The sequence below is a fragment of the Tenrec ecaudatus genome, chromosome 7 (assembly GCF_050624435.1).
Source record: "Tenrec ecaudatus isolate mTenEca1 chromosome 7, mTenEca1.hap1, whole genome shotgun sequence".
NCBI lineage: Eukaryota > Metazoa > Chordata > Mammalia > Afrosoricida > Tenrecidae > Tenrec > Tenrec ecaudatus.
The window spans coordinates 153414621-153427004 of NC_134536.1; the positions used below are offsets into that span (position 1 = coordinate 153414621).

At 42.9% G+C, this 12384-nt stretch overlaps 1 protein-coding gene across 1 annotated transcript in view; it reads left to right on the forward strand.

The window, feature by feature from the left end:
* SLC22A23 (solute carrier family 22 member 23) overlaps positions 1-12384 on the forward strand; it is a 284246-nt gene that overhangs the window by 38642 nt on the left and 233220 nt on the right. Inside the window, exon 2 of the mRNA XM_075554136.1 lies at positions 7419-7522. Coding sequence (XP_075410251.1) covers positions 7419-7522 — 104 coding nt within the window. The remainder of the gene's footprint in view (positions 1-7418; positions 7523-12384) is intronic.

Below are 12384 nucleotides of genomic sequence, written 5' to 3' on the forward strand. Positions count from 1 at the left end.
TTCCCTGTCAGTAAACTTTCCAGTCTTGGAGAATGATGTGGTAGCTCACAGGACAGGACTGCACACTAAGGGCAGAGGCATGAGATGATGAGTGAGCCGAGTGCCACCCACCCCTGCAGGCAGTATGGAAGGAGCAGACAAGGAGTTAGAGAGAGACTGTGTTCAGCATGTGTTGAAAAGGTGAAAAGTGTGGGAACTGGTGATTGACATGACATGAACGATGGGAGAAGATGGAAGGAACAAGGGTAACGTCAGAGGCCAAGCCATTACATTGAGTCTAGGGTTTGCACTTGTAGAGATTTGCTTTGATCATATTTTTAAAAGTCACTTAACCTTTGTCTCATGAAATCCCTAATTTCTATGGTTTATATATAGCAATAAAAACACTTTCAAGAGCCAGGTTATCTCAAAGTACCCTCATACTTGTTCGTCTACTTTATATGCCTTTCCCCATGTGTAGAAGGCAAACACTAAGTGTCATCTCCATCCCATCCATTCAGTTGTCAGGAATTTGGGGATATGCAGTGACCCCCTGGTCACCCACCAAATACAATGGTATTGGTTTTTAGGCACATCCTGAGCTGTGATGCACCTTATTCTGGCAAGCCTCTTTTGGCCTCAGATTCTCTTTGCTTATTGATTCAGAGATGATGTTTCTTCTGGACCTACCTGAGGGTAGGTTAAAGTTCTAGACTTGCTGCATTCTCTTAGATTTTAAGGGCCCTCCCCTAGGATAGTGGGTACGCTGAACACCAAGAACGTTGTTTCCTTTCTCAAATGGCTGAATCAGTGGTTCAACTATTGGTTGCTTATTTCCCACTCCAGTGCTGTTAACTGATTGCCGTTGTGGTGAGTTGAACAAAATCGGAAGAAACCGAACCCACCGTCAATGGGTTTGCTTTCTTGCCACCTCTTTCTCATGTGGAGCAACTAGTGGCTTCTAACCACTCACCTTTCATGAGGAGCCTACTCATTAACCACTCACTGCGCCTGCATGGCTCCTTGCTAAGGTGAGCATGGACATCTTAGTAGGTGGCAACTCACTTGAGCTGTGGATGCCCAAAGTCAGAGATTTTTATTGTTCAGGAGGTTGTGTTTGGAATAACACAGCAGTTTCCTCTCCTCCTCTGAATGCTTTTACTAAAATCTTTTTTTGTTTGTTTCTTTTAAAAAAAAATCATTCTATTAGGGGCTCATACAACTCTTATCACAATCCATACACACATCAATTGTGTAAAGCGCATTTGAACATTCATTGCCCTCATCATTCTCAAAACATTTGCTCTCCACTTAAGCCCCTGGCATCAGCTCCTCATTTTTCCCCTCCCTCCCTGCTTCCCCTCTTCCTTGGCCTTTTATTAAGCGTAGTGTGCTCTTTTGCATCACTTAACCTCAAATAAAGTCATCAATAAGGAGTCTTATTTGGAGTTATGTGAGTTGAAGCAGCAAAGAGGGCAAGTGCTGCCTTCCTCCCTGCAGCCAACCCATATAGGTGAGTGCCTCTCCTGCATGAAAATGTCAGGCTCAGGTGTACACAGGTGTGACGTGTTGACAGTAATGACTGCAGTTGTGGTGTTAAGCACCTCCTTTCGCAAGATTGTGTGTTTGCTATGTACCCTTCCCTTGGAGAATCGACTATTTTATGTACAGCAAAGAGGCGAGAATATGATTCAAAACAGGCTACCTCTGAATCCCTAACCCGACTAGGAAAACTTAACGCACGTGCACACTATTGCTGACAACGCTTTAACTAACATTACAGAGGCCTGAAAAAGACTGCCTTCTTGAAATCAGAAGCAGTGGCATGCGGAACGTTATTTAGGAGGAAGAAATAAAAGGTCAACTTTCCCCTAGAAACAGTGTACATATATGATTCTTGGTCTGGCAGGCTTACATACTAAGCCTACTTAATTCATACTCTATAATTTTATGGTGCTGCGTTTGCGATACACACTCATAGCCAATGCAATTATGCAGGTTTTGTAGGGAACTTTAGCTTCACCTTGCTCTTGGGAGTCAGTTATTGGAATACCAGCCCAGGGTGGTGAAACACATTCATCATCTTCAGAATTGTAGGCAATAGGAAGACCAGAGCTGGGGGGAGGTCCTCAAACTTGAGCTGACAGCAGAATCACCTGGAGGGCGTGACCAAGCAGCCCCCTGTCTTATCCTGAGCTTCTGATTCAGTGGGTCTGTACTAGGGCCCAAGTATTTACATCTCCAGCTAGTTCTCAAGGGAGGTTGATACTGCTGATTCCTGTAGCGTGTTTTGAGAACCACTAGCGTAAACACAGAAGGAAGTTAACTCCTAAGGAACTCCATTCTCTCCTAAGGAACTCTATTATCTAAACTCTAGATATGATTCCATGTAAACCATTTCCCCCCACCCACATCCTCTCAAACATATTAGTAAACCTCAACAACAACAAATCCCAAATCACGTTATAGATTGAACCGTGTCCCCAAAATACATGTTATAAATTTTAATCTTTGTCTAGGTTTATAATCCCATTTGGGAATGGGTTGTCTTTGTTATGTCCATGAGACATAGGGTGAACCTTATGTTAATATCTATTTTGAGATATAAAGGAAATTAAGCTAGCAAGCAGAGATGGAGGAAGAGAGATGCAAAGCCACATGGAACCTGCTCAGGACAGATATTTATAAGACAAGGACCTCCCTCTACAACTGATAAAGAGAGAAGATTTTACCCTGGAACAATTCCATGAATTCAGACTTCTAGCTCCTAAACTGTGAGAAGATAAATTTCAGTGGGTTAAGGCCATCCATTTCTAGTACTTTTGATATAGCAGCACTAGATAACTAAGGAAGAATTTGATATGGAGAGTGGGGTGCTGTTATAATTGACAACTAAATGTGTGGTGCCTTCAGATTGGGCACAATTCCTGCACTGTTGGGGGAAGCCTGGTAGGGCTTGTAACCGAGAGGGATTACTAAAACCTGAATGAAGGCTGAACATGATAGTGGGACAAGAGAAAAGCAAAAAAGAAGCAGAGGAAAGAACTAGGAGGCAAGGGACATTTATAGAGGTCTAAATACAGGTATGTACATACGTAAATATAGTTATATATAAGGAGAGGGAAATAGATCTATGAAATTTACTTATATGTTAAATATTAAGGTAGCTGATGAATAGTGGGTCTCTACGCAAGTATTCCCTCAATGCAAGAACACTTTGTTCTAATAACTTGGCATACTGTGATACTCAGCTTCCTGACATAATCACTGAAGACAAAATGGTGCATAAGCAAAAGTGAAGAAAGTTGATGGTGCTCAGCTATCAAACGATATAGCATCTGAGGTCTTAAAGGCTTAAAAATAAACAAGTAGCCATCTAGCTGAAAGCAACAAAATCCACAGGGAAGAAGCACATGAGCCTGTGTGATCATGAGGTGTTAATAGGATCAGGTATCAGGCATCAAAGATCCAGAACAATCAAATCAATGTGAATGAGGGCAAGTGCAGAGTGGAGACCCAAAGCCGATTTGTAGGCAACTGGACATCCCCTTATGGAATAGTTTCAGGGAGGAGACAAGCTAGTCAGTGTAGTATAGCACCAATGAAACATACAACTTTCCTCTGGTTATTTAATACTCCCCGCCCCAACTATCATGACCCCAATTCTTCCATACAAATCTAGCCAGACTAGAGCATGTACACTGGTACAGTTAAGAGCTGGAAACACAGGGAATCCAGGACAGATAAACCTCTTAGGACCAATAATGAGAGTAGTGATACCAGGAGAGTAAGGGGAAGGTGGGGGAAGAAAAGGGGAACCGATCACAATGATGTATATATAACCTACTCCCAGGGGAATGGATGACAGAAAAGTGGGTAAAGGGAGACATTGGCCAGTGTAAGACATGAAAAAATAATAATGTATATATTATCAAGGGTTCATGAGGGAGGGAGGGAAGGAGGGAGAGGAAAAATGAGGAACTGATACTAAGGGCTCAAATAGAAAGAAAATATTTGGAAAATGATGGCAACAAATGTACAAATACGCTTGACACAATGGATGGATGTATTGATTGTGATAAGAGCTGTACGATAAAATTATATATATATATATATATATATATATATATATATATATATATATATATATATATATATATATATATATATGAAAGAAAGCAAAAGACCATCCCAGGAGGAGCTCAGAGATGAATGGGACTTTTGTAAGGAACATGGGAAGCAGGACATTCTTGGTTTCAAAGGGTGAGGCCAAGGTCTCTCTCTGGATTTCAAAGGACGATGACACAGCTTCCTCCGTTCTGAAGAGTCAGTTCTTCTCCAACTCAATTCTGTTGTGTGAGTGGCTGTGAAGGTGTGCTGTGATGGGAGACTGGGCTGCTGCCCAAAGCTGAGGGAGTAGGACTACTCCACCCAAGGACCGAAGAACCGGGCTTGCTGGAGCCACAACATTGCCGCTCTGATGGGCTAGGAGCATGAAGCCACCTGAAGTTAAAGGAGCCTAGGTACTGTCTCAATGAGTCTGGAAGGTGGAGCTGATGGCCTCTACCCAGAATGCAGAGCTTGTGGCCAGCACCTACATTCTCAGACAGTCTGAGAGAGCAGAGGGTTACTTTTGAGCCTTGGGAATTAATGTAATGTGTTCTTCTGGGTTTTGTACACCTTTCCTCCTGTTTCTTTCATCGGTGATAGAAATGTATTCCTTGTCTGTTCTACCAATGATTTTGAAACAGAGTTCACAGTGCAGATTTTACACAGATGAGGAATTTTGGCTCAGGATGGAATATACCCAAAGTCTCACTAATATTTGGTTTCAGTTATTCAGAAGATGAGATTTTGCCTTGGTGTTTATTTAAGACTTTGAGGATGGTGTGATATGGTGAATGAGTTTTATGTGTGACAAGGACAAGAATTTTGAGAGACCCAAGAGTGAAGTATCTTATATTGAACTGTGTTCCTCCAAAATATGCTTTCTAAATCTAACCTCTATACCGGTGGCTATAATCCCAGTTGGGAAAGATATCCTTGTAATTTATGAGACAGGACTAGTTTAGGGTTTATCTGAGTCCATCTCTTTGAGATACAAAAGATATTCAAATAAGCATACTAATCAGAGTTGGAGGAAGAGAGATGCAAAGCCACACATGAGGATGGTTCAGGAGCAGAATCTCTGAAGAGACAAGAGACTTTACAGGGAGGGAAAGAGGTGGGGAGGAGGAGGAGGAGGAAGAGGAAGAGGAGGAGGAGGAGAGATCCTAGATTTATGCCTGCACCGTCAATTCTAGCCTTCTAAACTGTCAGGAAATAAATTCTAGTTTGTTAAATCCACCCACTTATGATATTTCTGTAAAAGAGTCTCTAGATAACTAAGACAAGGCCTTTATGTGGTCTGTGTTTATATTCCTTTTTCCAGAGCCTAATGGTGCATACCCCTTTGAAAGCAGGGTTCAGTAACTCATTCTCTCATGTCTCTGGACATTGAATCTGCCTGGGGCCATCACCAGCAGCTTAAAGAGTGCAAGAGACGGAAAGGGGGTGATTTGCCTATGTGAGGGACATTATTCTGTAGGATTAAACAGACAGAAGGTCCTACAACTCTGGGCCTTGTGGGGGTTACAGCAAGCTGTCCAAAAGTTGAAACTGGTGATAGGACCTTAGCTTATAATGTCCTTTACAGATTCTGCTTTACAACTGCTGGTTGCAAGAGGGACTGGCAAAAGGTGAGGAAGGTGACACTGAAGCAGACAGAGTTCAGATTAGTGTCGTCCCCGAGGCCCCCTGCTCCACAGATACTGTTTGTTCCTTCTGTTCTGACATTTCCTCACTTCCCTTCCAATATCCCACTCCGCCTTCACTCCTCCATGTGCACTGACCTGCAGGGCTGCAAGCTTTACTCATTTGAGTCTACCGAAAGGCAAATTGTGGTGGGTAAGAACCCACAGACAGCGGAGGGGAACATGGCACATGGCCTTCCTCAGCAGAATCCATGTGGTTTCATGTATGTCCTGTTTTCACATATGTCCTGTGTCCATGTGTGTCCTGTGCTCCCTGAGTATTCCCCCATTGTTCTTGTAATTTTTCTACACGCTCATCTATTACTGTAGATACTTGAGTATAAGCCAACCTGAAAATCAGCTTAGGCTCCTAATTTTACCACAAAAACTGCATTAAAAATGTGCTGAAACCCTCAGCTTATACACGAGTATATATGGTATGTTCCCTTATGTTCCTTTGCATCCCTGTGTGTTTCCATGTTTTCCTGTGCTCACTGTGTGCTATGTGTTTCCATGTTTTCCTGTGCTCACTATGTGCTGTGTGTTTCCATGTTTTCCTGTGCTCACTGTGTGCTGTGTGTTTCCATGTTTTCCTGTGCTCACTGTGTGCTATGTGTTTCCATGTTTTCCTGTGTCACTGTGTGCTGTGTGTTTCCATGTTTTCCTGTGTCACTGTGTGCTATATGTTTTCCTGTGCCCATTGTGTGCTCTCTAAGTGTTTCCATGTTTTCTTGTATGAGTTCATGTCTTTCTCCCATGCTCCCAAGTATTCCTGTATGCTTCTGTATGTCTTTCTGGGCTCCTCTTGTGCTCTGCATGTATTTTTGTATGTTTTCATGCATTTATCCTATGTTCTCTGTGTTCCCCATGTGTCTCTGCGTGTATCTCCTGGGCCCGAAAAGATACTACATGGAGGAACAAACAGGGGTCTTCCTCCTGCTTGCTCATCTGGAGAAAAGAAAAATCAGGAGTGGAGTGTTTTCCTATTTTCTTTAAAGTGTCGAGATCTAATAAATAGTCTTAACATAGTCAACAAGTTGTATCTACTAGAGCCAATAGCTTTGACATGGAATATAGGACACAAGGAAAAGGACAGGTGAGAAAGGAAAATGTTTCGTTAAAAGTGGATTTTAAGCATCAGTATTAACTCTCAAGAGCCTTTATTTTGAATACTCACAAACTTTTGTTAGTGTTTTGAGGAAGAAAATGTGAAAGTTACTCTAATTTCCTCATGTTTCGATGGTGCCCGTACCAGTAATTGGCGGGGCCATCTGACTGTGGGCCACTGGCCAGCAGCCTTGCTGGCAGAGCAGATGCTGCTGCTACGCAGGGCCTTCGGCATATTTAGATGCTCCCCTGCCCTTTGCTTTACATTGCCTGGGCAGCTGGCACTGTGGAGCGGTGCCCCAGGCCCCTTGCATCACTCCTGTTACCTTTATAATTTATCCCGGAATAAAATGCCACATTTCCTTTTGTGAGCAAATTATGTTTCCAGTGGTCGGATTTTCACAAACTCTTCCTGGTATGTATAACCCCAGAACTGAAACGTCACAGTCATTGAAGATGTTATTGTATCATCCGATGATTGACAAATAGCATCTGTGAATGTTTTTTTTCCTGATTTATTTTCTGTTTGCTCCTCTCCAGTGGGATCTTGTGTGTGATAATGCCTGGAAGGTCCATATCGCTAAGTTCTCCTTACTGGTTGGATTAATCTTTGGCTACCTTATAACTGGATGCATCGCTGACTGGTGAGTACCAATGTGCGATGCACGAACCTTGGGAAGCCTTTGCTGGCTGTAAGGGAATGGTCGGTGTTAGCAGAAAGGATTGAGTCTTGGCTCTGTTGCTGGCATCAGAGCAGAAGGCCAAAGCAGTCCTTAGAGAGTTCAGAACTAGAAGAATTTGGCTAATGTACAAGACGGGCTGTTTTGAGTTGAGAATTTAAAATTACTGCCTCTTCTAGCTGCTGGAATCTGGCCAAAGATCCTCACAGTCCCATTTATTATCGCCACTGAGTGTTTAGCCTGGAAGCGCTGAAGGACAGGGGTATGAGATGGCAGGGAAGTGTCATGTAAGGCGGACTGCAGAGGAGGTATGAAAACAGAGTCCTGTTTTCCCAGGGCCCATGGGGACAGGGGCCTTGGGACGGATAAGCTAATATTGCCTTCACCTCCTGAACTGAAAGGTTCACAGTGCTGACTGCACCAAGCCTCATGAGCCACCCATACTTGAGACAGAGGCGATCCTAAGGTTTGATTAGAGAAGAGAGGAGTCTGAACGAGCCATGGGCTGGACCATGAAAGGGGCAACGTCTGCTTAATGGTCATTCTAGACAAGAAGGGTGAGGGTCAAAGGGGAGAATGCAAACAGGCTCTCTGGGTCACAGAGAAGGTCCAAATGCTGGAGCAAAATGTGTGGCACAGGAAGAGGCGCTATCAGGGATATAATGATAAGGTTCCCAGCAGCAATAAGAGCAGCTGCCACTTATCGAATGGCCGTAGTGTGTGGGATTTTAAGCTTTGACTCATTAAGATAGTCTGTCCTCACAACTGATATTACCTCTGCTACCTGTGTAGTGGTTACCAGTTTGGCTGCGGTCCACGAGGTCAGCAGTGTGAACCCACTGCTGCTGCTGCGAGGGAGAGAGTCAGTGCTGTCTTCTCCCATCACGAGCGACACTCTCAGGAACTCACAGTGGCTTTTATACCCTGTCCTGAGGGGACATCAACTCAGTGACAGTGACCTTGGCTTGCTTTTACATGGTTGAAAATTTGAGTTGAAAACCCACAAGTTCCCTCATCTTTTTTAAAAAACAATTTTATTACCATTTCAACCACATGCCATACAATTCAATAGTTCTATCAATCAAGTTGTACAATTAGCACCCCATTCAATTCTAGGACATTTTCTTCTTCCTCGTACTCATCCTTATTCATGTTTTTTTTCCCTAATTGTGGCAAACATATACACAATAAAACATTCTCTCATTCTACCCACTTCTACATGTATAATTCAGTTTGTGACTCAGGAGTTGAAACAAAGCCCCATTCCACGGCTCCAGACCATTTTCTTAACCAGTGTGTAATAAAACTTTTATGTAAGGCACTGGGGATTCCTTTCTGTGGTCACACAAGCAATAAGTGATAGCTTGTTTGTGCAGGAAGCATAATGGGACTACAACAGGAAAAAGCATGGTATAATTGTGCCCATCCTCTTAAAGAGATAAAGGAATGCTTTTGCGAATAAGGGTGTCTTAGTTACAATGACATCATAAGGGAGAAACGTGACAGGAAGCAAATCCCTTACTCTGGTGGATTTTCAATGCATTCTGCACTCTGGTTAACTGTCATATTGGCCAAGGAGTCCCAGAGAACCTGGGGAGGGGAGAGTAGAGGGCAAGCCACTTTTGAGGAAATTTCACTTCAAAGGCTAGCGTATCCTTCGGGGTTCCTTGTGTTCACATTTTAATATGAGCTCCTGCGAGTTTGGAATTTGCGTCGTCAGTATTTCTGAGGCTATTCTGAACACGTCCCTTGTGGGCAGTAACAAAGACGCTTTCACTGACCCTTGAGGCCGAGTCCGTGTGGTGGGTTCTGTATGTAGCCCTGCAGCATTTTTATAGCCAAATGTTTGCGTGCCTAGATTTTCAGTGTGTGCTTCACTGGTCTAAAAGACATTGGGATCCCAGGGTTTCACCCACCGGGATGTTTGTAAGAAAGCTGTGTTGATAATAAATGAGGTCTATCATTTCTAAATTTAAAAGTTATTTACTAAATTCAAAAAAGAAATTATTCCACAGGGTAAGTAAATATGGATTTCTGTTCATGAATCAAATAGTCTTCAACAGTTTGGAATATATAAAAATTATGTCTGCAATTTCATACTTTAAAAAACTTCATTTTATTGTGATCTGGATAACTTTACAAAGCAAATTCATTTTCATTCAACAAGTCCTACTCAACAACTAAGTTTATTGTTTTGTGATATTGATTACAATCCCCACAGTGTATCCACAGTTGTCCCACATCCTAAGTTTACTGTTTTCATGTGTCTTTCTTTTGTTTTTATTTTTTTATCATTTTATTAGGGGCTCATACAACTCTTATCACAAGCCATACATACATCAGTTGTTTCAAGCACATTTGTACATTCATTGCCCTCAACATTCTCAAAACATTTGCTCTCTACATAAGCCCCTGACATTAGCCCCTCATTTTCCCCCTCCCTCCCTGCTCCCCTTTCCCTCATGAACCCTAGATACTTTATAAATTATTGTTTTGTCATATCTTGCACTGTCCGACATCTCCTTTCACCCATTTTTATGTTGTCTGTCCCCCAGGGAGGAGATTATATGTAGATCTTTGTAATGGGTTCCCTCTTTCCACCCCACCTTCCCTCTGCCCTCCTGGTATCGCCACTTTCACCACTGGTCCTGGAGGGATCATCCACCCTGGATTCCCTGTGTTTCCAGTCCCTATCTGTACCAGTGTACATCCTCTGGTCTAGCCAGATTTGTAAGGTAGAATTGGGATCATGATAGTGGAGGGAGGAAGCATTTAAGAAGTAGAGGAAATTTGTATGTTTCTTCGTTGCTACACTGCACCCTGACTGGCTCATCTCCTCCCCACGATCCTTCCATAAGGGGATGTCCAATTGCCTACAGATAGGCTTTGGGTCTCCACTCCGCACTCCCCCTCATTCACTATGATATGATTTTTTGTTCTTTAATGTCTGATACCTGATCCCTTCGACACCTCATGATCGCACAGGCTGGTGTGCTTCTTCCATGTGGGCTTTGTTGCTTCTGAGCTAGATGGCCGCTTTCATGTATCTTTCTTTGTTGTACCTTCCTGCCATCTTCTCTTTATCCGTAGAACATACTGCCTTTTTGATCTTGTGCAGTTGATTGTTCCAAAGTTTGTGTACCTCTTCTGTTTTTGTTCACTTTGTAGGTCTATCATTTGACTGAAAGCTGGAGGTGAGTTTAGCTCCAGGCCATGAGGCTGTGTAAGGACCATATTCTCTAGGACTCCACCAGATTCTATTTGATCAGTAACCCTGGACTTTTTTAGTTTTTAATGATTTCTGTTTTTCTCCCACTTGATCCAGGACCTCTTACTGGGATCCCTTTCAGAGTTATTGGCAGTGGTGGTGATCAGCATCTAGTTTGAGGTAGTTATATAATCTGGTGTCAATTTGGGACTTGAAAGGATTAGGAGGGAGTCTAGTCTGTCAATTTGATCATAGCTGATGAGACCTCTGTGTGGGCATGATCTTCCCCTGAGAATTCTGCAAACTCCTGGATTTCCTCCTTGGAGGCTGGAGACAGACTTTTTCTCTTGACTCACTTCCTTGGACACTGTCTACTGACAAGACACATGGCACCACGTTGATAGACCTCATGGCCTGTGAACTGGAGGAGCCACATGGAGACCCCTGCCAGTGCTGAGATGCGTACAATGCCATTAGATCCACAAGACCCCCATCCCACTGACCTGTGATCCTCCTGCATTTGGCATCATTGAATGTATTTAATGAGTGTAGAGAGGACTTTTAGATTGATATCGGACATAGGGGCTAATATTGGAACTATGGACTTGATTTGGACTGGACTGGGATTTTTTTTAATCGCTCTTATCTTTAAACCTCTTTCTTATATACATATGAGTGTCTGGGAAATTGTTTCTCTAGTCTACCTGGAGTAACACAGAGTTATTTTAATCTCAGGGTCACATGGTCAAGTAGCCCTGTGGACTAATTAATTTCTCACTTCTTGCTTATGCCTTGTGTTTGACCATCTTTGACCATACACCAAGCATGAGGATAAGCGATAGAAGTGTTTGACATCTTATTTCCTGAGTGAGTAGCTGATATTGCACACCTACTTCTTGAGTCGTCTTCTTTGGGGCCCATTGTGGTGGGTGAGTGTTGAGTGCTTCAGGGACTCAAACACAGGCTGCTTTGTGTTGAAACTGAAAGGTAGGTAAGCCTCTGGTTTCATTTAGAAAGTTTAGTGTTTTCCAACCTATTTTCTGGCGTTTTAGTCCCTGTTAAAGCATTACTTGAAAGGATATACCCATACATGAAGGAAGTCCTAAATTTCAGCACTGTAGTTATCTCTCTCATGACACCTAGGAACTAGGAACTATGCTCATTTAGCTGTAAAAGGCAGTCCATCAAGTGATAGGATAACCTTCCCAAGACCATAAGCAGCATATAGTAGAACTACAAATTGTACACTTTATTAAAAAAAGTTTTCAACATACATTTTTTTGGTGTGGCTATAAATTACATACATTTATATAATATATTGGTTTGGATTTTTGAGAGAAAATGGCCCAATTTTGGTCTCGCTGGGTACCCCTCCCCCCATCTGATGCTTATTGGGGGGTGGCCTGCACTGGTCTGTTCAGGTGGTCTTTTGGCCCGTTTCACCCCCTGCGGTTCCTAAGAGAATCCTACCCTCTCTGACCTGATTGAAGTTGGCCAGAAGGGATCCTGGTCTGGATTCTTGAAGGAGAAAGAATGTGATACTAGGACATTCACACCCCACCTTGGTCACTACTATGCCACAGGACTGGCTGCCTCCTATTAGAAGGCATTCTCCACA